Here is a 25,754-nt window from a genome sequence, read left to right on the forward strand (position 1 = left end):
TAAAAACCTATAAGACCTTATTCGACATTTATGACTGTAAACTTCCTCTGGAAGACTATAATTTGCATGCAACTCTATATTTACTTTAAACCTCATAATATTTCAGGGCTCTGAAACCTGTTATAGTGAAACAGGATTTACAGTTATCTAGATTTCAGTTTTGTTCAATTATGTTTGAAATTATCCCATAATTGAGCACTATCAGAAAAGGTCACTGAGCGTTGGTAAGAAGTGCACCTTTCTATATTTTGTATGTTTTTACTTTCACTGATGCCCTGAGTCACTGTATGGTCAACACACATATTATAATATCTCTAATTATATAGTCTAAGAAATTAATGATAAATCTGAGCTCACAGCTGTGTCAGGCTGTCACTCTGTATACAGCTATGGAAGCATGTGCAAACTCTCTCTCTCCCTCATTCTGTCATAGTCACTCTCTCTTTTTTCACTCTCTCTGACACTCTCTCTCACACTCTCCCTTTGCTCACTCACACAATCTGTCTCTCCCTGTCTTTCTCTCATACCCCACTTTCTCTCTCTCTCTCTCTCTCTCTCTCTCTCTCTCTCTCTCTCTCTCTCTCTCTCTCTCTCTCTCCCCCGTGCACTGAAATTAGGACATACTCTTGGATTTGGAGTGGCAGGAGAAATGTAGATGCGCCTAATCTTGTGTTGCGTTTTGAACAGCTGTTATGGCCTGATTACTTTCAGTATAAAATGATGTTCACAGCAGAGCATTATGGACTGTGTTGATGATTTGGTGTGCTTCTCTCCAGATGCTGTGTAATTCTACACATACACACACAAAACTTTGTGTTCTGTGGTAGCACAAAAGCAAATGTGCAACGTGCGTGCGATTTGGTCGGCGATGACAATGGGGTGATGGAATGGTGAATGTGATGAAGGGTGCATAAGGGTGATAGTGATAATGAATGTTTTCAGGACAGCTGTGTGCATGAAAATCATCTTGTGCAGATTTCCCAAGCTTTTCCAAGCTGCCTCCTCCGTGACTGAAAAGATGAAAGACAATACCGGGCCAGATGAGGTGATGCCTCGCACTGGAGTAAATGTGAATGTTTTGACTGACAGCTGTAACTTCCCCTACAAACCTTGCCCACGCTTCTGGTTTTGTTACTGATCCTTTTTCTTTAGCACATAGGTTGATATTTAACTCAGGCAGTAATAAACATGCTTACCTGATGCATGCTGCTCATCTAGATAGTCTGGCTAGCGAAGAGATAAGGTCAGCCTGCTCATTACTCACAGAGTGGTAAAATGGTACGCCGTGCTAGTCAATTTAGCATGATGAAGATAATTCAAAAAGACATTTGGCAACTTCTGAAAATATTTACTTATGGGGGCCTTCTGCTAATAGACAGGCAAATGAATCTACAATTCTTCATTTATTTTATTAAGAATGCATGACATAATTTACAAATCAAATGTTTCTTTGAGATGCCCGCGTACCTGTGTCTTTTGCGCCTCAGTGGGTATCTAATTAAATGTCTTTCGAGACTGACACTAAATTGCAGCTGGAAAGCATAGCTGACATGTGGGTCTGAAACAGTCAAGCGAGAGATCTTTAACAATTGAACGCGACCAGTGTTACTCTAATACAGCTAGTAACCTTTGTCCAGCTGCATTGTAAATCCTCCTGAGAGATGAATCATCCACTCTGACCTTCTTATGAAAACAGACAAGGGATTAAACTGAGAAGAGACAACAGACAAAGGCCGGATTTACCAGTAGGACATGAGGCATAAGTGGTGTTTTTTGGTGGTCTAGCATTTAAAAAAAAAAAGCACCAGATCTATTTAAAGACGTCACTGTGACTTGAGTTGATAAGTGAATACAAGGCCATGGGTTTGAGAAAAATGACGACACTTGCACGCTCAAACGTAATCCAGCTTGAGATGTTAAGGGAACTTTTTTTTTTTTTTTTCCCTGCAGAGATTTGCTTTCATTCCTTTTAAAGATCTTGTGAAATGTGCCTCTCCCTCACTGTGATGGGAACAGAACAGCACGCTGAGGTCTCGGGGTAGCAAGACGGAGAAGGGTAGCGGGAGAAAGGTCACGGTGGGGGGGGGGGATGGATGCTCCGTTTCTGCCCCATTGCCCCTGTTATGCTCCGATGGTCCTTTTTTTAGTTCGAGGCAAGGTTTCCACAGCCCACGGCCTGTCCAGCCTTGGACTTTCTGAAGCATGGCGAAACGATTTAACCCCTGTCCTCCATCTGCACTGGGTTGTGGGAGCAGATGCAGCGAATGTGCATGATCGGTTATGTTCACATGTCACAGTGGTTCACAGGCAATGTCAAATCCATCACATCAGCCAATGGCTAGGTCAGAAATACAATACATTAATCATACTTCTGAAAATGCCAGTATTTCTTACATTAAAAACCATTTAGCTGTTTTGCCTAAAATGATCTCTGCTCTTACATTATTCATAGCATTTCTTATGCACATTGTTCCCTTATTTCTTTGAAATCTAAATTTAGAACAATCAGCCCATGCCCATAAATATGGAATTTGCTTTAACTTTTAATCTTGCTGCATTCTAGTTATTTAAAAATCCCTGTACGTCAGAGGCCAGTCTCTTCTGCACAACCCAGCCTCATGACATCTTTGTCATTATTTTGCAGATAAATGAACAAATGTGTGAAAGGTCATGGCAGATCTGAGCATGGGGTGGGGTTGGGTGGGGGGGTGAGAGAGCTCAGAGGAAACACAGCCTGCCGTGTGCTGCGATCAGGAGTTGCCGCCCTTAACCCAGACTCCATTGCCAGGAAAGATGTGATGGCAAAGCACAATAAATCCAGAGACTTGTGGTGTCTCTCTCACTCTGTTAACATTCCAGCAGCTCCATAGAAACAATGCAAGTGATTGAAGGCTGGAAGACAACAGAGCAGATGGATAAGACAGACATTTATAGGAAGGCAAATTGTAATATGCTCCTAATAGGTTAAACCCAATCTAGTATAGTAGATAGCATAACAGGAACGCAGCCTACCAAAGCCATCCTGCATTGCCTAAAAACGTATTTCGCTCTGTGGGCATTTGCCTGTGCGTGAACACAAATAGTTTGACTAGAGGCAAACAGCTTACTGAAAAGGTATAAATTGATTTTGATGTTAAAACATTCTTGAGGTTAGTTTTAAAAGAGTCAAAGGCTGAGGCAGCAACCACACCCAGATTCAAACCTGGGTCTTCCAGGTGACAGGTATGATCATCAGGCCAAAGAGCCAGAACTCACATAACCCTCCCCAAAGTATCAATAGTCTTCCTCCAGTAGCTGCTGTAAATGCACATGCTTCTTCCCTTCTGCTAATGACAAATGCCCTATGAAGTGGATGCTGTCACTAATTCACTTATACGCGCTTTTATATTGTACTTATACAGGCTTATACGTGCTTTTATATTGTTTATGTCACCTACTTAAACATATTGCTGCCCTGTCCTGTGTGTGTGATTAGTTGTTTTGGCTTAAACCCATTTTCAAAACATAAGCATGCAAAAGTGGTTTCCACAGTAATTTGGGGCTATATAATACCTCAGAATTGCATGCGGTATAATATGGAAGAAGACGGATGGCTATTGAACTATTCCAGGAAGGTGTGCAGGATTTTACAATGATAGCTTAGAGCTTCCCTCTTGAAATAAATAAATAAACAAACAAACAATTAGTGTCGGGCCAGTTAGGCCAGTGAGTCGCTAGGTGGTTTGGTGTGTCTAATTATCGATGAAAAGGAGTCATTGTGCTATGCTGTAGCTCTCTATTTAGGAGGGCATCAAAGCACATTTTACACTGTGTCTGTTTGAGAAAGGTCTAATGAGAATTAATAGCCTCATACCTAAGCTTATCAGTAAATCCATAACGTACTAATAGTTCCCTGAAGCTTGTACTCTAATGCGCATAAGTCCACAATATTGGTAGGTAGGGTTTCAGCAGGAAGTGAAGGAACTCACTTGTGGAAGGTCTGTGCAGGTGGTGTTATTTATCCAAAGCAGGAGCAGAAGGTGGTTTGGCTCCTGAGATCTCAGAAGTGCAGTTATGTAATCTTGTACGACAGTTGTATGTGAGGCAGAAATATTTTCCACATATCTGCAGCTTTGCCTGAACTCTGTTGCACCAAAACAGTCGAATTACCAAAAAAAAAAAAAACCCAACAAGACCCACAAATTTCTTATTGTGAAACTGTATACTGAATTATATAGTTTCATTGTTAATGATTTACTTTTTTTCAGCTCAGACTTTTATATCTTTGCATGTCTTATTATTAAAATAGAATTGACTTCCTTATGCCACATGTCATATGCCCCTTCTGATCATTTTGTCAAGTTGTAAAGTGCCAGGGGGATATTGGGAAAATTTCCCATGACTGGCTTCTAGATAATGTAGAAAATTCCCATAATAAAACACGTCGTTTTTATTTACGTTTGTTTAGTGAGGTATGTCCCTTTAAGGGAACTAGTATGCCATTTCAAAGGGACCTTTGCAACACATGGGAAAAAAACACTAGAGTGTAACACCAGTTTTTTTCACATTAGATACAAGCCACACTGGCTAGACTGAAGTCTGACGGACAGCCGGCTATTCGAGGACATGGGGTGATCTGAAATGATTTTCCCATTCCCAGCTAAGAGTCTTTGGAGGTTCGGGGCATTTAGTGGGTCTGTGGCTGCTTCTATCTTTAGACCTCGGCTCATCTGGAGGAGCTGCTGTTGTTCTGACTCCTGCGGGGCCTCTCTCACCTTCTCCTCCACCTCCTTCACCCTCGTGCTTTGCCACACCGCCCAGCGGTGACACCTTCTCCTCCAGCTAGACAGAGGAGGTAAAGGCAGGGTGTGAGAGCCTTGATGGCGTTCGGCTTGGAGCCATGTGTGGCAGGAGGGAGGGAGAGAGGAAGAGAGGGAGGGAGGGAAATGCGAGAGAGAGAGAGAGAGAGAGAGAGAGAGAGCTGAATCAGTGCCTCCTGTGTGGAAAAAAAGCCTCTCTCAAAGCTGTGCAGTAGCCAAGGCTCCGAAAGCCACACTCTTCCCTCATTCTAAAACATCACATTTGCTTTCAGTAGTGCATTATACATTAATGGCACTGTGGAGAAGCCCCCTTTTACCCTCTCTCTCTCTCTCTCTCTCTCTCTCTCTCTCTCTCTCTCTCTCTCTCTCTCTCTCTCTGCTCCACCCTCCCTCCTTTCGTCTCTCTCCGGTCCCTCCCTCTTTTCCCCCCGTCACTCGTACATACACGCGTGTGCTGCCGGCTCTCTCCTCACACTCCCCTCTCCCGTGCGCTGCTCCAAACATGTTGCCTGCGCGATGCTGCGCTCTGAAGTGGAAAACGTCCACCCGGCGGCCTGGCCGCGTGGCCCCATCGGCCCCCTCGCGGGCTGCCCGGCGCCGCCCCTGAGGGAGCTTGGCGACGAGGACGAGGAGGAGGAGGTGGCCCGCAAGGCGCCCTCTCCACCCGGCGGCGAGGAGGAAGGGGAGGAGACACGGCGGCAGAGGAGGCAGGCCGGTCCGGCGCCGAAGGGGACCATGCGCGGGAGACGCTACCTGCTGGAGCGAGGCTCCTGGTCCGGGTCGGCCGGTGTTGGCGGTAAGGGAGCAGCGGCCGGCCGGAGGCGGAGGTCACCCGACTGGCTTTATGAGTCGTACTGCCGCATGAGCCAGCAACACCCGCTCATCGTGTTCCTGCTCCTGATTGTGATGGGTGCCTGCCTCGCGCTCCTCGCTGTCTTCTTCGCCTCGGGGCTGGTGAGTGCCGACGGGTGGGGACGGTAGTGATGGGGGTCACAGGGAGGCGTGCCCCACGGTGTGATGGGCATGGAAGGGAGATTTGCACTGCTACTGTCCCTCTATCTCTCTCTCTCTCTCTCTCTCTCTCTCTCTCCCTATCTCCGTCTATCTTGGTCTGCCATTGGCCGTCTGATACTACTTAGACTGACACAGACACAGACTCCTCTCAGCCCGTAGCTGGTGCTGCTGGGTTGCCACGATATTTCAGAAGGCAGAAAATATGTTTTCACATCACAGAGTGAGAGCTAATAATCCACTGAGGGAAACCCGCCTCGTTTACACTAGCCACATGTCTTTGTTTATTTTGTGCTTGCGTTTCATCTTTGCTTTCAAAGTCGCGCCAGTGTGATTCATGTTATGATCTGTAAGTGTTCTGTGAGGCTAGAGTACGAACACTTCTAGAAAATCAACAGGCTTAGTCATGGCTAATTATACAGAACAGACGCAGCTGAAGCCATTAACCTCGCCATGATAAGACACCTCCGATTAAATCCCAGAGTCGGTCTGGCTCCGCTCACAGGGACATGGCATGCTGCCTCGCGGAATGCGAGCTACCCGGTTAAACTCAAACCCTCCTGATACATTTCTACTTCTTTCAGGTAGTCGAATGATCTGCATGGTTGCTATATTGTCAGGAGAGACTGATGTTAAAATAGAGTGTGGTTCAGGTTTGGGAGTGCAGTGCTGGAACTAATTCATTAAGTCAAAATTAGATACCGTAGTTCTGCATTTGTGGAATTATAGTAGCTCTCATACTAACATTCAGGGACTACATGACATTTGGAATACACCAATATATTTCCATGAAGTATTAAAAGAAAACGTTACTGTTGGTTTCCTGAATTTGTTTGTTATGGCTTTGATCCCATGTATAAACCCTTCCAGAAAAGCCGGACTATGTTGGGTAGTCCAAGCTGTTTTGTGCTGAAAGGAGCAGAATTCATCAGAGCAGGGAGGAAATCTGTCAGCCAAAGCAAAAATATTGACACACCGCCAAACTGCAGTGATGCACCTTTTGTTATGCTTTGCTTGCCATATATTTCGCTGGGAGCCAGCCATGTGACCTGCAGCTGCTCTGAGCAACACACGCTTGAAAATATATCAGCTGGCATGCAAAAAGCATGCCCCATCAACAAGCATCCATCAGTTGTTAAGGTTAAACGGGGCTGTGTTTACGAACAGGCTGGAGCCTTGCGGCTGCGGAGGCGCTCATGCTGTCGCTTTTTCTGTCCTTTGACCTATATCGCTCGCTGAGCTGAGCCTCGGCGTGATGGTCTCTCCTGTTCGGGTGGCTGCGCACGTCACGTCAATTGTATTTAAAAGTAAAAAAGGCCCCACGTGCTCTTGGGCCGTCCCTGAAGACACGCCTCTCCCTCGCCGTGGCCTGGTCAGCGGCGGAAGGGACTTGTTTGCCTGATTTTTGCCCATGCATGAAGGCTCCGCGTGGGGCTACTCTGCTCTTAGCACCCCTCCCACCCACTGCACAGGGATCGATGAAAAACAGCATTACACCCTCCCCAGCAGGCGCCTGGTGTTAAGAGGGCCTGGGGACTGTACAGTGGCTGTTTGGAGAGGCATTATAAAGTAGTTGCTGTTGTGGATGTTTAGCAGGCTCCGGTATTGGGGTATCTGGTCGGAGGGTGTCAGAGTCCTGCCTCCACCTCGAAAGAACCTCTACCCTTTCAGATTTTAGCAGGCCTCTCAGATCTTGGGTGTCTGAAAGCCACACTTCATCCATTATGCATTGGGCCGTGGTCACCGCCCTGCTTCTGCATGCCTCTCCTTTTTCTGCATCTCTATATCTCATCTCTCTGTGTCATCTGTGGATGTGCGATGCATTTGAGTCTAGGGCACGTAAGATAGAGGCATGCCCCCGTGGGCAGGCACGTGAGATAGTGGCAAGCCCACACTGAAGGGTGCGTGAGGTACGTGCACGCCCACGCGGATGGGCGTGTGAGATAGGGACATGCCCACACAACGGGTGTGAGTGAGATAGAGGCGCGCCCCCACTGACAGGCATGTGAGACAGAGACATGCCCATGGTGATGGGTACATGAGATAGGGCTGTGCCCACACTGACAGACAGGTGAGACAGAGACGTGCCCACTCTGCCCACAGAAGGCTGATTGGCTCAGTGTGATCCCTGACTCCTACAGCAGTAACAGCAGAAGGTTTTTTTTTTCTCCTCTTGCCGTACCGCTCTGATACTTGCCAGTAGCGGATAAACGGACGTCACGAAACTGGTCTGTAATCGGGCTGCTCTTTCCTTTTGTCCTGACGCGGGATGTGAAGGGGCCTGTTGTTAAAGTAAACGCTTTTCACATTCAGCTCCCTTGAGGCAGCCAGGATTAGTAAACTAAGTCTCTAGTCAATATTTTTCAGCTGTGCAGAATTCATTTCCACAGACCAGCTGGGCTGAGACATTACCCACATCTTGCAAAAAAACAAAACAAAACTGGAGTTACTTTCACTGGAAAAAGGGCAAATGAATATTGCATAGCTGATTGAAAACATTTTTGCTTAATTGCTATATATGAAGTGCAGTGCGTTGTTTTCGTAGCGACATAGTTCTAACTTGACTGTATTTTAAACACGACCATTTAAAAAATGTAACGGGGGAAGCATTGCATGTCACCGTGCTGACACGCACAGCATGAGACACCAGACTCTCGCACAGGCGTTTCTGAGCCTGGCTAATGGAAGAAGGATGCCCATGCTGTTAATGTGCAAGGAAATCGTTATAGAGACCACGTCCTGGCTACCCGCCGACCCGTGTGAATGCTTTTACTCACTGCAGTCACTGCCCGCTGAGCTGACAGGTGCAGGGGCAGGGAGCGGGCGAGGGCGGAGCTGCGACTGGGGGAGGGGCCGTGGGAGGGGCCGTGGGAGGGGCAGCGGGAGGGGCAGCGGGTGGGGGTGGGTCTAAATGCAACACATTATGTTAGGTACACATTTTTGTGCTAGATGGACAAGCCAAAAAGAATATTGCTCTGTTTGTTCAGTCACACATACAGCAGTTATCTCACCCCAGAAGCACTGGTTGTCATTTCTGTGTCATTCTTGATAAATAGGATGATTTTGACAGCCTCCACTAAGAAAAAGAAAGAAGGTTTCTCTTGCAGTCACTTCAGACAGTTATTGTTACAGTTTATAGTTAATAAAACATCAATGGCCTCTACAAAATAAAAGTCCAGTTTTCAGACGTAGTGTGGGATACTTGACAGTAATGCTGTGAGGGGATTTTGCACAGTTTCCAAGGTGATTAAAACCTAAGTATCCATTTTACCACCAGCCTTGTGGCAGGCTCAGACACAATCCAGCAGCAGTTGGTGTATTGACTTTTTGGTCAAGTTGCTGGCAAGCAGTGGGGGCTTCCTTACGTGATGCTGTGCCCTTCTGTGTTTTCCCCACAGGACATTGAGGCCCACGTGGCCTTTATCATCACCGTGCCAACAGCGCTGGCACTCTTCCTCAGCATCTTCGTGCTGGTATGCATGGAGCCCATCTTCAAGAAGCTCCTCCGTGTCTTCTCCCTGGTCATCTGGGTCTGCCTCGTCGCCATGGGTTACCTCTTCATGTTTTTCGGCGGTATCATCTGTCCTTGGGATCAGGTAAGACGAGATGGTTATTGACCCTCCCCGCCAACATACACCCCTCAACACCCCCCCCCCCCACCCTGGTGAGCTGGGCTGTTTTCAATTCAGGGGCTTCTTAAGTGACAGAGCCTGGTGAGAAACCTATCGATGAGGAGACTAGGCGAGAACGAGGTGGTTGTCTGATGAGGTCATCAAACGTGGAGCTGTGTGTGGAAATGGAGTGGACATGCTGTGTGCGGAGGGTCTCCGTAAGCAAGGCTGTTATCTAAGTGGTCCAGGCATAGTCCTCATGGTTTTGTTCAGTTTTATGTCAATTATTTCTGTCCTACATTTAAATCTAGCATTTGTTTTTTGTTTTGTTTTGTTAAAAGAGCCTGAGACATTGTTGGGAGTGTAGAAATGTATCATTGGGTGAAAATACACAGCACTCTTGTGTATTTTAAGAATCACTGGTTTTAGGATCCTTTATATTACCCCTTCTTATGGCATAGAGGTAATATATGGAATAGATTACTGTTGATTGATTATGGAAAATAGATAGATGAATAGATTCATCTTGATGCATGACGTGATTTGTGGCAGGTTTACATTCATCTGTTTGCCACTGTGACTGCTGTAAACCTGGGAAGCCTTCTGCCACCTCAGGCTATCAGTCCGTCATACTGGGATTGTATTAACAACAAAAACAACAATAAAAAAGCAAGATGACCAATAAAAAAGCTTTATATGAAGATCCATAACTTAATTTTCTGCTTTGCACATAAATTGCGTGTGTGTGTGTGTGTGTGTGTGTGTGTGTGTGTGTGTGTGTGTGTGTGTGTGTGTGTGTGTGTGTGGAGGGGTGGAGGGGCGGGGGGGGGGGGGGGGGGTAAGTTTCCATAAGCGGGACTGGGTAGGGGTGTAGACAGGAATTTCCGCGGTAACCAAAAGTTTGACCATGCCAGACGATAAGTGGTGTGTTCCTGCTATGGAGAACACCGTGGGGTCCGATGCACGCTGGCCTCCCCCTCCTCCCACCCCTGACCCCCCACCTCCACCCGTGACAACATGGTACCTATGGAAGGGGCAGCATATGGTGAAAGGTAAACAAGGCTAATGTTTGCCGCGAGAAGGGAAGGATGGCTTTCCGTGTCAGCCGATAAGTCCGTTTGCTTGCGAAATGCGGAGCCGACGCCGAAGGGGCCTGCCGGCGCCGGGGGCGGGGACGAATCGCACAGCCGGGCCTTCGGAGGAAGCATTTGTGAAAATATCACATCAGTGCCAGTTAATTAAGACGAGCACGCTGTTGAGTCACAGCGGTCTTTATTCAGTCAGGCATGATAAGAGCCGATAAAATAATGTGATCTTCCTCCACTCGTTTCTTGAATCGTGATTGAAACCATTCTAGCGCAAATTAAATTAAAACAGAAATGCCAAAGTGCAATGCATAAACAAATTCATATCCTGAAATGATATGTGACTCTAATGTCTTTTGTTCTCAACACTACACTTGTTCCGCGAAGGAAAAGGATGTTGGTAATGGTGTCATCCTCGTACATTAAGAGGAACCAGGTCGTATTGTTCGAGCAACTTCTGGACTCTCTGTTTGGGTTTCTTTACACTTCCCGTTCAAGTACACGAGTTAGGTTCAGATGTCACAGTTGACAAACAAAGCAAGTGATAAAACAGCTGCTTATAGTTGAGGTTAATCAGGGCCGTGCACAGATTGTGCAGAACCCTGGAGCTCAGACCAAAATGAGTTGTTACTCTATGAAATATGTGAACTAGAACCAGAATTTAAAAAAAAAACAAAAAAACGTCACTGTTAGGAACTTTGATCTATCGGTACAATTGGTACGGAAACCATATAAACTGCTACTACATTGTACAACATTATAAATTTAATATGAGATTGTTAAATGTGTGAGTATTTAACCAATATATCTAAATTGTGAGAACAAAATCCATGATGTCACAAGATGCAGGCAAGGAAAACGTCATTTTTTGGGGAAGTTCAGATTGTTTTGCAGAACTGAAGATTAATTTAATAATCTATCTGGCTGGAAGTGATGGCTAATGTAATGATCCCTACCGCAATCTGTGGTAGTCAGGGCCCAGACATGCAGCCACTTTAGTTGTAGCTACTAGCCAAAGCCAAGAGTTATTAGCATAATGCTGAGTAAAGCTAGCAAATAACAAACATTTGTAAGACAGACATATAACTGTTAATGGCGATGTTGTGGAGGTAGGACTTGCTTACCAGCTAATAGCCTATTGAGGTTTTATTCATATATGGTATGAATCCAAATGAATGATGGGTTTTTCAGTAACCTTGGCTATTTTTGCTGTCTTGTGTCTATATAATTATTCCTTGCAGTGTTAAGATTGACCTTTATGTTTTTCAAAGGCTCAAAGATGAGAATGATATGCAGACAGAGGAGGATAAATTGTTTAAAATCAAGTTTTGGGAGGATGTTTGATGCTACATTTTGTAGTGCGGTCCTGATTAGTTATATTGTGGTCATGTTTTACAAATGTTCTGCTTAAATTTCACCTCATAATGCAGATTTGGTATTCAAGACAACTCGAGCTACAGCCCCATAGCCAGGGCTGAGGCACCTTATAACATATGGGTCAACCTGCTGTTGGTATCTCTAATACAACAATGAGCATCTGAGCTATATCTGTGTAAGCCTCCTTTCTTAAATGTGAAGGCTCCTTATGTAAATGGATTTTAGGTGACAGGATGGTTCTGGCCTGGTCCTGTTGAAAACTTAGTGGTGCCTATATAGGTAAGGTTTTTGTTGTTTGCTTATTTGTTTTTGGCTTGGTGTCTCTGCCCTTGTGTCTGTGGTGGTTGGAATGCAGCACACACTTCCTGCAGCGTGCTGTTGCCCGAATCAGAATCACTTTCCGCCGGCACAGTGCTGTGGTGTGTCTCGGTAGCCAGCGCATTGTAGGTAATTGCGGCCAAAATGCCGCGCGAAGTTGTGGGCATATCGAGGCGACACAAATAGACCAACCTTCCTTCCCTCCAGCTCCCTCCACTGCTGTCTGTACTGGGGTAGGTCAGCGCAGGGCTGGAGCTGATAACAGTGGGGTTCCGGCCCAATTAAGGCAAATCTGCGCTTGCCCCGACACTAATGGTACTAAACAGATCAGCTTTTCCCAGGAAATGCAGAGAGGCAGGCAGGAAAGGTGAGATGACTAAATGTCTTTCTGTGCAGGGCGACAGCAATGAAGGGGATAAAAAGCAGATCTGCTTTCTTTCGTTATACAGACCACCTCTGAACACCTCTGAACATAACAAGTTTGATTCTTTAGAAATGCCTTTTCAAATCATTGGCAAGTTTTTTTCACATGCACACATGGTCCTAGGCGTCTACTTAGTGAATGCCAGAAAGGCAGTTGATGGGAACCAGGTCTTGTACACCTACACACCCTCTGTATACCTACACATCCTCTGTACATGTATACACCCTCTGTATACCTACACATCCTCTGTACATGTATACACCCTCTGTACACCTACACATCCTCTGTACATGTATACACCCTCTGTATACCTACACATCCTCTGTACATGTATACACATCCTCTGTACATCTACACATCCTCTGTACACCTACACATCCTCTGTACATGTATACTCCCTCTGTACATGTATACACCCTCTGTATACCTACACATCCTCTGTACATGTATACTCCCTCTGTACATGTATACACCCTCTGTATACCTACACATCCTCTGTACATGTATACACCCTCTGTACACCTACACATCCTCTGTACATGTATACACCCTCTGTACATGTATACACCCTCTGTACATCTACACATCCTCTGTACACCTACACATCCTCTGTACATGTATACACCCTCTGTACACCTACACATCCTCTGTACATATATACACCCTCTGTATACCTACACATCCTCTGTACATGTATACACCCTCTGTATACCTACACATCCTCTGTACATGTATACACCCTCTGTATACCTACACATCCTCTGTACATGTATACACCCTCTGTACACCTACACATCCTCTGTACATATATACACCCTCTGTATACCTACACATCCTCTGTACATGTATACACCCTCTGTACACCTACACATCCTCTGTACATGTATACACCCTCTGTATACCTACACATCCTCTGTACACCTACACACCCTCTGTGGTGTCTCCCTTCATTTGGGATCTCAGTCATTCATTTATGCATTGATTGTTTGCATGCCTGCCCAGCATGTAAAGTGACACTGCAAATGATGTTCGCAGCCATCGCAGAGTTGCACATATATTATTTCGATCGATCTACTGTCACTCACCCAGCTGAAAATAACTTTAAAAACACCCCAGTCAACTATTGATCATGTACACGTGGCATTCAGGCATGCGTGCGCCCACAAACACACACACACACACACATACATACACACAACCACCACATACAAACTGCTGGGTGCTTTGTATGCTGAGAGTTTCACATGTCTACTGAGTTGTGCTATCTTGCAGAGGTGAGAGATCCTCTGGTCTGATCCTTGTCAATACTTATGACCCAAGAATGTGTGTCTTAATGAAGAATCCTCACTCAATGTGCTGTTTACACCGTTTCCTGTCTGTACATTCATAATCCATGGCTTGAGTGACGTTAGGATATTATATATTGAAACTGTATATTAGCATATTTTGGAGTTCTGAGTGATTATTTGTACTAGCAGTTATTAGTATACCGTATATCAATCACAACCTCAGTTTAAGGGAAGTTTCTATGTCTGGAAGACTAATCAATTTAGATATGTGGCTGATTTATTTCCATATATGAAATAATATACAGTACATATGTTAATTTATGCACTGTGTACCGAAAACATATTCTGCTTGGTAAGAGAAGATGAAGGAAGTATTTAATATATTGAACAAGTGTGCGGCCGCCAGTTTTCTCCAGAGTACCTATTTATTCCAGCCTCGGTCAGCTTATTTGTATTGCATTGGTATGACAATGAAGAGGTTCATTAGGCATGAAAGAGGAATTATCTTTTAGAAAATGTGATTAAGCGACTGCAAAATTAAATGGGGGGGGGGGGGGGCTTCAGGTCTTCACGGTATCCTGAGTGATTTATGCTTTTTCATTTCTTGCTGGTCTGTCTCATGGTTCTCACCTCTTTGCCATGTGAAATGAAGGACTTAATCATTGTCTGAGAAAACAAGAGTTACATGTGTTCAGACTGCTGTATTTAGCTAGGATTAGCTCCTGAGCAAAGCGATTATGGAGTATGTGCGTAAACAGTGCTTCCCAGACATAAGAGTACACGTGAGGACAGCCCAAAGGAGCCAAAACCAACATTTAATCATTTTTACTATGTAAAAATCCGAGCACGTATCTACATGACAGGAAATGGGCATTGTGGTTTCAGCCAGAGAGATAAGACGCGAGGCTGTCCTGAGGCTGTGCTGTTTAATTGACTTCCCTCTCCTCCCCCCAGCCCCCCCCCCCCCATGTCTACGAGGTAGCTAGGATACCCACAGAGTAAAGGTCAAGGCGATGGCAGGAAGTGCGCCGGGTTTTCAAAATGCTCCGACTAGCGTCTTTGCTCATGCCCGTAACCCGACAACACACAACACGACAACACGTGTGAAATCAATATGGATTCTGAAGAATGGAGGAGAGGAAAGCTCAACAGAAACCTAGACAGGTTCTCACCGGACCACCACTTAGAGCTTTCGGTGACGTCAGATAACACTGTATGAGCTCCAAAGGAAGCCCTGGAGCTGTGGACTTCATTCTTAAACAAAGGATGTTGAGCCTTGTGAAGCTCAGTGACTGAGCCCAAGGTGTCATCTTCTCGCATGCCGAGAGACCTCTCGGCTCCGGCAGGGGGGTTTCTGCAAGCTGCTTTCTCCAGAGCGTTCGCAACATAAAAAAACACCCGCTCTGAGTTCCCCTCACAGCAAGAGCATAACACAACGTTGTATTTCGCCAGCCACCGTTGCAAATAAACACCAGAGTCTCTAAAGAAGAGGAGTGCTCAGCAGGAGGCGTGGAAACCATTTGCTGTGCCAAGTCCATGGCTAATGAGCCTGAAAGTGGCTAACTCAGACTGGCATCATCATTCCACAGACGTGCTTCACGGAGCTCCGCTATAGACCCCAGGACCACCTCCGCCTCGTAGACGAGATTTTCCTGAAGGGTGACCATGAGGCGAGCTGGCTTCGTTGCCATCTATGCCGGACAGGCACTAGCTTCTTCGGAAAAGGCGAAGTAAGCACTGCATTTTGAGTCTAGCTTTGACACCTTGTTATGTATTTCATGAACAAATAGCAAAGCCAATTTGAAGATTGGATTCTCTTTCTTGTTAGTTATTTCATTTATTTCAATTATGGCCATTAAATACTGTGACGATGTTGAAAATCAAATAATGAAAAGCTGTTTTAACCCTTTATTAGTATCAGTCACAAATGATTCTTGTGCTCGTGTGCAAAATGAAACCGCAAATGAAGCTATCTGGTTTCAGTTTTCATTTTGGCAGGATATTTTCACACGTGGAAATAAATGGCAAATGTGGATTTGCATTTTCATTTTGTTTTAATTGCAATATCTTTTGCCAGTTTCCTTCCCATACAAAGATATAAATACCACCTGTGGTGTTGAAACAATGCATGACACCTCGCTGTCCATATGTGTCCTAAAAGGCACTTGGCGTGCCACCATTATTAAACGCATTAGCAGTTAAAAGAAAATGCTGACTACCGATTACTGTAGCACTCCTCCTAGCTCTTCTTTATAATTCAATTACCTGCATTGGATTTCATAGATTGGAAGCAGAACACGAAATAAATTCCATCTGAATTTCAGACGATAACCTCTGTTTATAATGAAACTGTAATGGAAGGAACTGACAGGGAAATTGGTCGGTCGGACACAGATGAGACATCACAGCGTAATGGTCGATCGTACTGCGCTAAACGACCTGTTGTTTGGGTGAGGGTAATGGTCACATCATACAGCAGATATCATGTGTCCATTTAGATCTAACAGTTAACGTTTGTTTGATAGCACACAGACGAAGTAGCTATAACTTTTTCTTTTTTTTTTTCGGGGTTGCAAAGGCCAGATTTTATCTTAAAAGAATCCCCCCTGCCATTAGCTTCTAAGTTTCTCCCTAAAGGAGACCCCTTTCCCAATTCATAACCTGCGGTAATCAGAGCTTGAGGGCTGAACGCTTAGTAGCTCTCTCTAAGCAAATAGCTGTTTGTGCAATATTAGAATTTAACATGTATTTACATGGCACCCGGGACAATGTTATTTGTACTCAACTCATATTCTCTGATATAGAATTTACAAGCAATTAATTAGAGTGACCTTCCAAATTCAATTCAGTTCAATCTGGCAAAAGCTAAAATAAATAGAAACTACTCCAAATCTGCCTGTTATTATTCTCCCAGCAAAACCAGTGCAACTTGTTTATTTAAATGTGAACGGAACCTTAACAGATTAACAACATAATTCTAATCTCTTCTACAGACAGCAATATTTTCAATTTCTTTGTCAGACATTGTATTATGATATGACGTGTACACATAGATGTACACATTATTTAATGAAATCTATGAGATTTAAGACTGCAGTAGAGTTTCATTTTGCTCGTTCGCTTGTGACAGTAAAAATGAAGAACGGCCAGTCAATAGTCTCATGTTCCTGGGTGGAGCAACGCTCACAGATGGGGTATTGATGTAATAATCTTACTGGGGTTACAGGACTGACATGCAGGAGCAGAATTTCAATAAGATGTCTAAAATCCCTAGTGTTAATATGACATGCAGGTGTGTCCAGGATTATTGTTAGCGTCTGATAAAAGGCACTGTTTGCATTAAATTAGAAATGATCGGTTGTTTATGTAGAAAAAAAACCCTGATTTTTAAAAATTACAATAAAGTAATATCTGTTTTATGTTTTCCTGTTTGTGACAGATGATTTTTATGCCTGATTTTATTTATAAAACTGCTTTTCTGATTGTTGAGTATGCACACAAATCCGGGACAATCCTGTCTCTGTCCTTCAAGTTCGAGCAGCGAATGAACTAGACGACATACTCAGAGGATTCTAGAAACATCCCAGAGAGGAGGAGATATTATACAGTTTGCTGGGTTGTGTATATGCAATACTGATCGCTCATTTATATCATTGTTGGGCAGGTCAATCACCTTGCAGTTCCTTTTCAAATTATGAAGATACAAATCAGGTGACTGTATAACACTCTGGCCTCTCGCTAAAATAACGATGCTCTGTTATAAATTGGTACAGTTAAAAATTTGATGCCCTGTTCTTTCTTTATGAAAGTGCAGGTTACTGAGATGATTCATATACACAGTAGCTATGGTGACATAAGCAGTCAGGACTCTGCCCGTCCCAGAGATGACTAAATCACCCCAGCCTGTACTTATATCAATGGCATTACACTCCCCATATGCAAATAATTAACAGTGATAAATAGACAATGAGGGGCATAAGAGAACTGATAAGGGCAGAGAGGAAGGCCCTTTTCTTCTTGGGGTGGGCACTATTGTTTGCTTATGGAGCTCAAAGTATCGAAATATCACCGAAGCTGACAATGGGCGGAGAACGAAGCAGTCGAGAATGTCTAAAAGAGCTTTAATAAACTCCCAGCACTGCAATTGTTCAGGCCAGTGTAGGCTGCCTTTCTTCTAGCAATGCACGTCTTATTGCTCGGGTCCACTGTAGAGACAACAGCACAGTAAAACTCCACACAAACGCAAGCCAACAAGATGTCAGAGATGGGCTGGAGATGGATGGGCTGCAAATGACACCCGCGACACATTGAAACGCTACATCGTGGTGAAGCTTGCAATTACAGGCACAGAAAGGCAGGGTACGCGGGAAGGCTGTTTTCATGGCGTCGTTGGGGAATGTAGAGAAGTCACAGAGGGGGCTCTGTCTGCGTCCACGAAGCATCTATATAATGGAAGTACAGTCCACGTGAGAGAGAGAGAGAGAGAGAGAGAGAGAGAGAGAGAGAGAGAGAGAGAGAGAGAGAGAGAGAGAGAGAGAGAGCGCGGGAGGGAGGGCGAGGTGTTTGGTTTTGTTGACATTTGAGGCAGCAATTATTTTTCATCAAATGAAATGACTTTAAGCTGATTTACCATCAGTTCAAACCTTAATTTGTAGAAAGGAGCCCAACTGAAGCTAAATCTTCATTTGTAGTTCATTTACATTTAAGACATTTGGCAGATGCACTTTTCCAGTGACTTCTGAGATTGAACATCTACAATTATGGTTTTTATAGACTTGTCAGTGCTCCATGTTGTACCCATTACAGAAGCACATAAACATCCTGAGATTGACGTGATGAGGTCCCACCTGCTAGCTAGTTTCTCCCTTTTAGATGATAGCTACCAATCTGTTTTCTTGGACAGCTGTGGAATTGTAGAAATTCAAACTCTCAATCATTGATAACAGGGCAAAACCTTAGAAATGCCTTCTCTGTCTAAGGAGCCAGGCAGAAGGCCTCAGTTAGTGAAATGCTAACAAAATATTGAATATGAATGTACACATAAAGCTGTTAACGTGAGGTAAACGTAAATGAATTTTCTAATGTTTTTCATCCTAACCTGTATCTGCAGCATGCAATAATTTAGAAACATTTCCCTGTAATAAGAATAGAACATCCATTCACTCCAAATGCAATTATAGTGAATACCTTTGGGATCCTGTTCAGTTCTGCCAGTGAACATCTGAAGTACATGCCAATGTAAGATCAAGTCAACACAGCAAATGTCTTAAGATGGGATAGACAGGCAGGAATGTTGTGCCTATGCTGTTCTAACTGATCCAGCAGAAAGTGACTCCAGTTACTTATCTCTTGCCTGAAGTCTTGTATTAGTTATGCGTGGTAATGCGGAACACCACAAATTCATCCCTCTGGAAAACCAGTGCCCTGTTTGAAAGAGCTAATTGTACACAATTTACAAATAAATTTGACTAAAGATTTCATGAAAGCTTTCTACAAAAATTACATTGTTTATCAACGGACAACCTGACTTGGGTTTTCACTAAACATGTTTCTAGTCAACTGGTTTTCTGTTCTTTTCTGAGAAATATCTCTAAACTATTGTTCATGGAAATTGACTTTATGCTACAGATGTGCACAAGCACACAGAGAGTGCTTTACAAAATAGAAACAAAATTAAATGGAATGAATCAAGGTAAATCAAAAGATAAAGTTGAAAGAACAATATTAACAATTTGAAATACATTAGGATAAAGAGGATCAAATAAAACAAATAAAATTCAGCAGCAGAAGGCACAGGATTAATAAAAGCCGATTTAAATAGAGTCTTGACCCTCCTTCAGGTCACTGGGAAGGCTATTCCACACCTTAGGGTCACAGGAAGATAAGGCAGCTTCAGCACCCTTTGGTCAGGTCGCAGGTAACATGTTACTCTTGGAAGAATAAAGTTCCATAATGCACATGCTCAGTTCATCTGTGGATCCTTGAGAATAGCATATATTTATTCTTAGCCTCATTAAGCACCAATCTGAGGTCACATGGGAATTCCTGAATAAGGTTTAGGTCTTTATGTAATTTGTTTTCTAGGTCACACTGTCACATAGTACACAGACTAATAAATTACTAGAGTCATCAGTATAAAGTAGATTTAACATACCACCAGTGTCGTGTACATATGTTTATTCTATACGTATACACGTAAACACACGGTACATAGAATGATAGAATGTAGGTGGTTTATAATTTTAAATAAATTTGGATCTACAGGCAAATACAAATAGTGTAGTTGATGCACAAAAAAAAATTACTTACAGAGTGAAGGGTTTGTGCTGATTGAATGGATGTTGACCATTTAGATTAAGTTTCTTGTCAAATACAGCATCTGTAGGTCAACAATTTGCTTGTATATTATGTGTGAAGGCCACTGTTTCCTAAGTGATCTACTATTTAAATATTAGATCTAATTAGATTTAATGAAGAGGACTTTAATCACATAGAGCAATCACATTCTCTCCTCATAAGTCCACAGAGGAACTGCACTGGACGTCATAGTGGAGCTTTGTTGATTGGAATCCAGACTAATGACTAGTGCTCTGGGGAGATTTCTCAGGGATAAAGGTACTGAAATGTCACAGGCTGTAATAATAGATAGTGCTTTATTATCAAAGGTAGCAGAGGTAAAAAGTGATGTATACTCTGTGTACACAATTTAGGTGCAGAAAGGTGAACCTATAATAAGTGGAAATAGAGCATTAAATTGAGTCCAGTCTTGCACATCCAACGAGGGCCGATTTGTTGTAATTGATGCCCAATGCTTATTAATATTATGAACAAACTAAGTGCAAGGGTGTGACTTGGGGTCAAAAGATCATTTTTTAACCCAAGCTACTCAAATGTTTCTACAAAACGTTCTACAACCTATATGTTGTGGCTCTCAAAGCCTTCAGTTGGAATTGATTAATTATGTATTGCATGCTGATTGCAAATCTGTTTGACTTTGACTGTGAATATTTCTTAATGTGTCAATAAGTAATATATCAAATTTCATAACAAACAAAGCATTTATGAATTCAAAAGAGCTTAAAGCTTTTCCTGCAACATGGCATACAGGTGTGTCAGGCATATGGTGTTGAGAAGTCAATTGTTCTCAGTGGTATTTATTTTCAGCTACCTGCAGTATGATTAATTGGTTGTTTATCATTCTTTTTCTGTATTTTTTGCCACTTTTTTTTTTGTTTTGAGAGAGGCCTATTCAGCTCAAAATACATTTTTTTAGTTGCACTTTCAAATGATCCAGCTTACCTACATTATCCAGATATAGAACAGGCATAATAACACACCCAACAACACAGAAGGCCACCCCATAGAAGGAGAAAGTGCAGAAAAAATCCATTTGGTACAAAACAAAAATCCTGGCAAACATGAACATGATTGCCGGTGGCAGGTAGGCTGTGAACGTCATGGTGAAGCTGGTGCAGACGATCTGAAGAGCGCGCTTCTTCTTTGGGTGCACACGGATTTTTCCAGATGGATCTGGTGATCTCAGAGCTTGAAATATTGACACATCGCAGAAGGTAATGACTGGCAGGGCCAACATCAAAGGAACAGAAACCACTGGACTGATGAACACGTTTTGTACCATAGATAAAACAGAACCAAACCCAAATGTGATCATCCAGACAGTCAGGCAGATTATCTCCCTAATTCTGGTCCCATTCTTATTGGTCATGTATATTATAGGGTGAATCACAGCAAAGTAACAGTCCCCACAAATGCAAGCCATGAAGAATGGCCTGCCACACAGAGGTAAACCATGGATGAACTCTGAAAAGTAATAAAGGTTTTGGTTGCCTAACATCGTGTAATTGTAGACGGCAGGGAGCAGAACGACCATGAAGGTCAAATCCATGATGCTGAGGTTGAACATGAAGACATCACTGGAGATTCCCTGTCGGCGTCGCTGACAAAGATCCCTCAGTACCATCACAGAAGCTGGAACTCCTAGTAGGGCAGAAACCACACAAATGATGGCCCAGAACAGCTTGGCCGTGGCTTGCTCTCGGCACTTTTCAAATTCATCCATACTATGGGTGCTGTTAGATGGTGATGAAACCAACAATAATGTCCTTTCTATGGGCATTTCCATATTCACCTGTGTGAAATGCAGAGTGGCATACAGTGAAATGCAGAGTGGCATTTTAGTGGGGGCATGGTGGGTGTGGTGTGGGTGGGACTTGTGGTTCTCATCTTTCTGGCTCCACCTCCATTGTGTTTGGAATGCCTTCCTTGGTAAAGACATGGAGCAGGAGCACAGGATAAAGGAGAGGTGATTGTTTACTTAGAGAAGTTATGACCTGCAGCCAAATGTAAATAAGAAAACTGTTAAGAAGACTAGATTTCTAATTACAAAACTTTTCTTGCTAGATTTGAACAATATGGAGTGAAGTATGTCAAAACAAAAAATCCCCACAAATGGAGGCCATGAAGAGAGGTGCGCTGCAAAGAACCATGCAATAGATAAAACCAGTAAGACTAGGGAGGAGTATAGCTGATAAAACCAGTAAGACTAGGGAGGAGTATAGCTGATAAAACCAGTAAGACTAGGGAGGAGTATAGCTGATAAAACCAGTAAGACTAGGGAGGAGTATAGCTGATAAAACCAGTAAGACTAGGGAGGAGTATAGCTGATAAAACCAGTAAGACTCGGGAGGAGTGTATCTGATAAAACCAGTAAGACTAGGGAGGAGTGTATCTGATAAAACCAGTAAGACTAGGGAGGAGTATATCTGATAAAACCAGTAAGACTAGGGAGGAGTATAGCTGAGGAGCAAATCCATGAAGCTGTGGTGGAATGTGAAGATATTGTTGAAGGTGTCTTGTTATTGCCTCTAAATAAGGTTTTACAATGGGTCACCCCCCCCCCCCCCCCCCCCAATTTGGTCATGTCTGAAATTTGTATTCTTATTTTACAAAATACATTATAATGTTTTTCATCTGGAAATTGCCATTGTTCTTTAAAAATAATTATTCCTATTCACAAATTCAAAAAGGTACATTAATACATTAATTTTATGTTAATTACCTTTTGCATTTTCATTTAATTTAAACCTGTTGCTGTTTCTATGTTGAATATTGTTCATGAAGCAAATTATATCCTGAGGGTCTTGAAAAGGTGTGAAATTGCAGTGGATGGCAGGGGCACATTATGTAAATCTTTTGGTTTGTGGAACAACACAGGTGTTAGTCATTTACACAGATATATTTGGGCTGTCCAAGCTTAGTAAACAAATCATTTGAATGCACTAAATCTCCCACTAAAGTCCAAAAGGAAAGGTAGGTACAGGGTAATAAGTCAGTTTCCTTTCATATTTTGTTAAATGTACAGCAGTCTTTAGAAGAAGTTCTTGAGGTGTCTTATCAAACTTCAGACCACTTGGTAGGCCATTCATTTACATGGTTTAGCTTTCTAACGTGTATTTATAATCAATGTGAAGGTTACCATTGAATCAAAAATGCAAGCGCATATATCAGTTTGTAATTATAAATGAGACCTTAAGCAATGACAAAGTGAAATTTGTGAAACAGTGTTCAGTCAAACTCTTATTTTTCTTATAACTAGAAGTAATAGTAGCTCTTTTAAGGGAAACTAGCAAACTGTCAAAGATCTTTTCTAGGTCTCAATACTGTACTTAACCATATCAAAGACCAAAGATCAATATATATTTGACCACTGGACAGCAAGCAGGTGTGTATTTTTGGATGGCAGATCATTCTCTACTAAGAAATCACTCTGGAATCAGAACATATGTCTGCACTGAAAATATAGAACACCTGGATTTGGATCATCTATTGCGCTGATTATTACTGCGCACAAATAAGGATGCCAGAGACCAGTATGTTGGGTAAAACAATTAATAGTTGTATTACTGAGAACTTGTGAAAGGTCTGCCATATGCAATGCTGAAAACACAAATAAATCACCCAATAGTAAACAACAGCAACAATAATAAACAACTAGGGCCTCAAGAAAATAAAGAGTGACCTGAAAGACAAGTGCATGCAAACGTGTGTGTTTTAAACAGAAGTTTGTATGTGCATCAGTTAGAGTAGACTTAACGTTCAGTTTCAGAAACTCTAAAGGTTCACCACCCACCAGCCCTGATCGTGGAAAGCTGCTTTATGCTATCTGCCCAGACGCTGCTCACCATGGGAGATGATCTATAATCACATGACTTCATGCTACGCAACAGTACCTCATAACATAAGAGACAATGCAAAAAAAATGTAAAGCATAAATAGAAATGCCAGTACAAATCAGGCGGAATTTATGCAAAGGTCTCTTCTGCAGATGGATATCAATCATTTAGACAAATCTGTTGTTTAAACACGTTGACAACCCTTTTCAAATGAACATTATTTGAATGCACATTATGCAAATATATAGAGAACAAATATAAATATTGCATTATTACTAGATAATATTAAGAGGCCTTATTGGTCTTATATGTTTTCTTACATGCTCTCCTAAAATTTTCCAAAAATTTTTAAGATCATAATTTTAATTAAGATGAGGGAAATACACAACATGCAGACCTACTTTTTTTTTTATTTCTGAGAAATCCAGATTGTGTAAATATGCAAATTGGAAATGTAGGGTCAGTAGCTAGTCAGCAAGCTACCAAGCTAACAGACGCCTTTATTGTTAGCTAACAGCTTTATTGTTGGCTAGCTAGACAGTGTTAGCTTGTCTGGGATTTCCATGTATGATTTACGGTTCACACTCCAGGATAGGTAATGTGTAGGGCTGACTTTGCATGCAGTTAAATTAAACTTGCTCAGTGTAGGCACACCTCCGCCAAAGATGCATCTTGTATACACTCAGCACCTCTGAGGCCATGGTTATCTGGTAAAGGGTGGCATGCTCCCTCCGGGCGGGGGGTCCTTGTTGTAGACCCAGGACCCGATGCAGGGACCCTATTACATCTCCCAGTCCGGGTACACCTGGGGATCCTCCAGGAGGAGCTGGAGGAAGCAGCTGAGGACAGGGAGCCTTGGCTTTCTTTGCCTATCCTACAGCCAGCATGACCTTGAAATGGCCGAAGAGGCCTAAGAAGGTGATGATTTCCAGTGTTATTGTAATGTTAATTCCAGTATGATTGCAGTGTTAATTTGACAGGTAAACATCCAGTAGTTTGAGTGCAATCTTGTCATTTTGGTAACTTGGCTTTTCTACTTCTTTATGGTGAAATGGGTTCTTTTTGCATGATCCACATTTGCATACTAGAACATGACGTTAGACTTCCTACGTTATGACACGTTCACACTTGAATGCCATATGCAACGTGCTGAGATTTCTTGCTGCCCTGTTTCCTAAAACACTTTGGAGAATCCGCTGCAGTGACAGTTTTTAGAATTTGACCCGTCTCCACTGTCCGACCCATTCTTCCGGGGCTTGGAAATATCACAGAAAGTGACAACCAGTAGGACTCCAATTAAAGGCATGAAGTTAAAAGAAGGTGCGAACCCAAGATCTGCAATGTTTCAGGAAGCTAAAAAAGACCTGTACTCAGTCAGACTTTCACAGAGTTCAACTGTTTGATTATAATACATTTTCTAATAGGCATATTATAAGGTGAAGCACAGCAAAACAGTCTCCATCAGTGTAGTGCTATTAAAAGGAGTCCCCATAACCATGGGTTTTCAACACCAAAGCGCATAACCACTAGGAAAATAGTGTCTAAAGTGGTCAGTTAAGCACAAAAATGTGGAGCTTCATTGTCGCTGGGAAGGTTTCCTTAGGCTGAAAAACAGAGGAGGAACCGAAAAGAGCATATGAGAGCACC

The 25,754-nt window shown here is 43.0% G+C and overlaps 1 protein-coding gene across 1 annotated transcript in view; it reads left to right on the forward strand.

Annotated features, from left to right (window-relative positions):
• The first annotated feature begins 5,266 nt into the window (after positions 1–5,266).
• adcy2a (adenylate cyclase 2a) overlaps positions 5,267–25,754 on the forward strand; it is a 61,817-nt gene continuing 41,329 nt past the window's right edge. Inside the window, 2 exon segments of the mRNA XM_035530838.1 lie at positions 5,267–5,753; positions 9,209–9,406. Coding sequence (XP_035386731.1) covers positions 5,316–5,753; positions 9,209–9,406 — 636 coding nt within the window. The 5' untranslated portion in view covers positions 5,267–5,315.

This window comes from Electrophorus electricus, chromosome 10 (assembly GCF_013358815.1).
Source record: "Electrophorus electricus isolate fEleEle1 chromosome 10, fEleEle1.pri, whole genome shotgun sequence".
NCBI lineage: Eukaryota > Metazoa > Chordata > Actinopteri > Gymnotiformes > Gymnotidae > Electrophorus > Electrophorus electricus.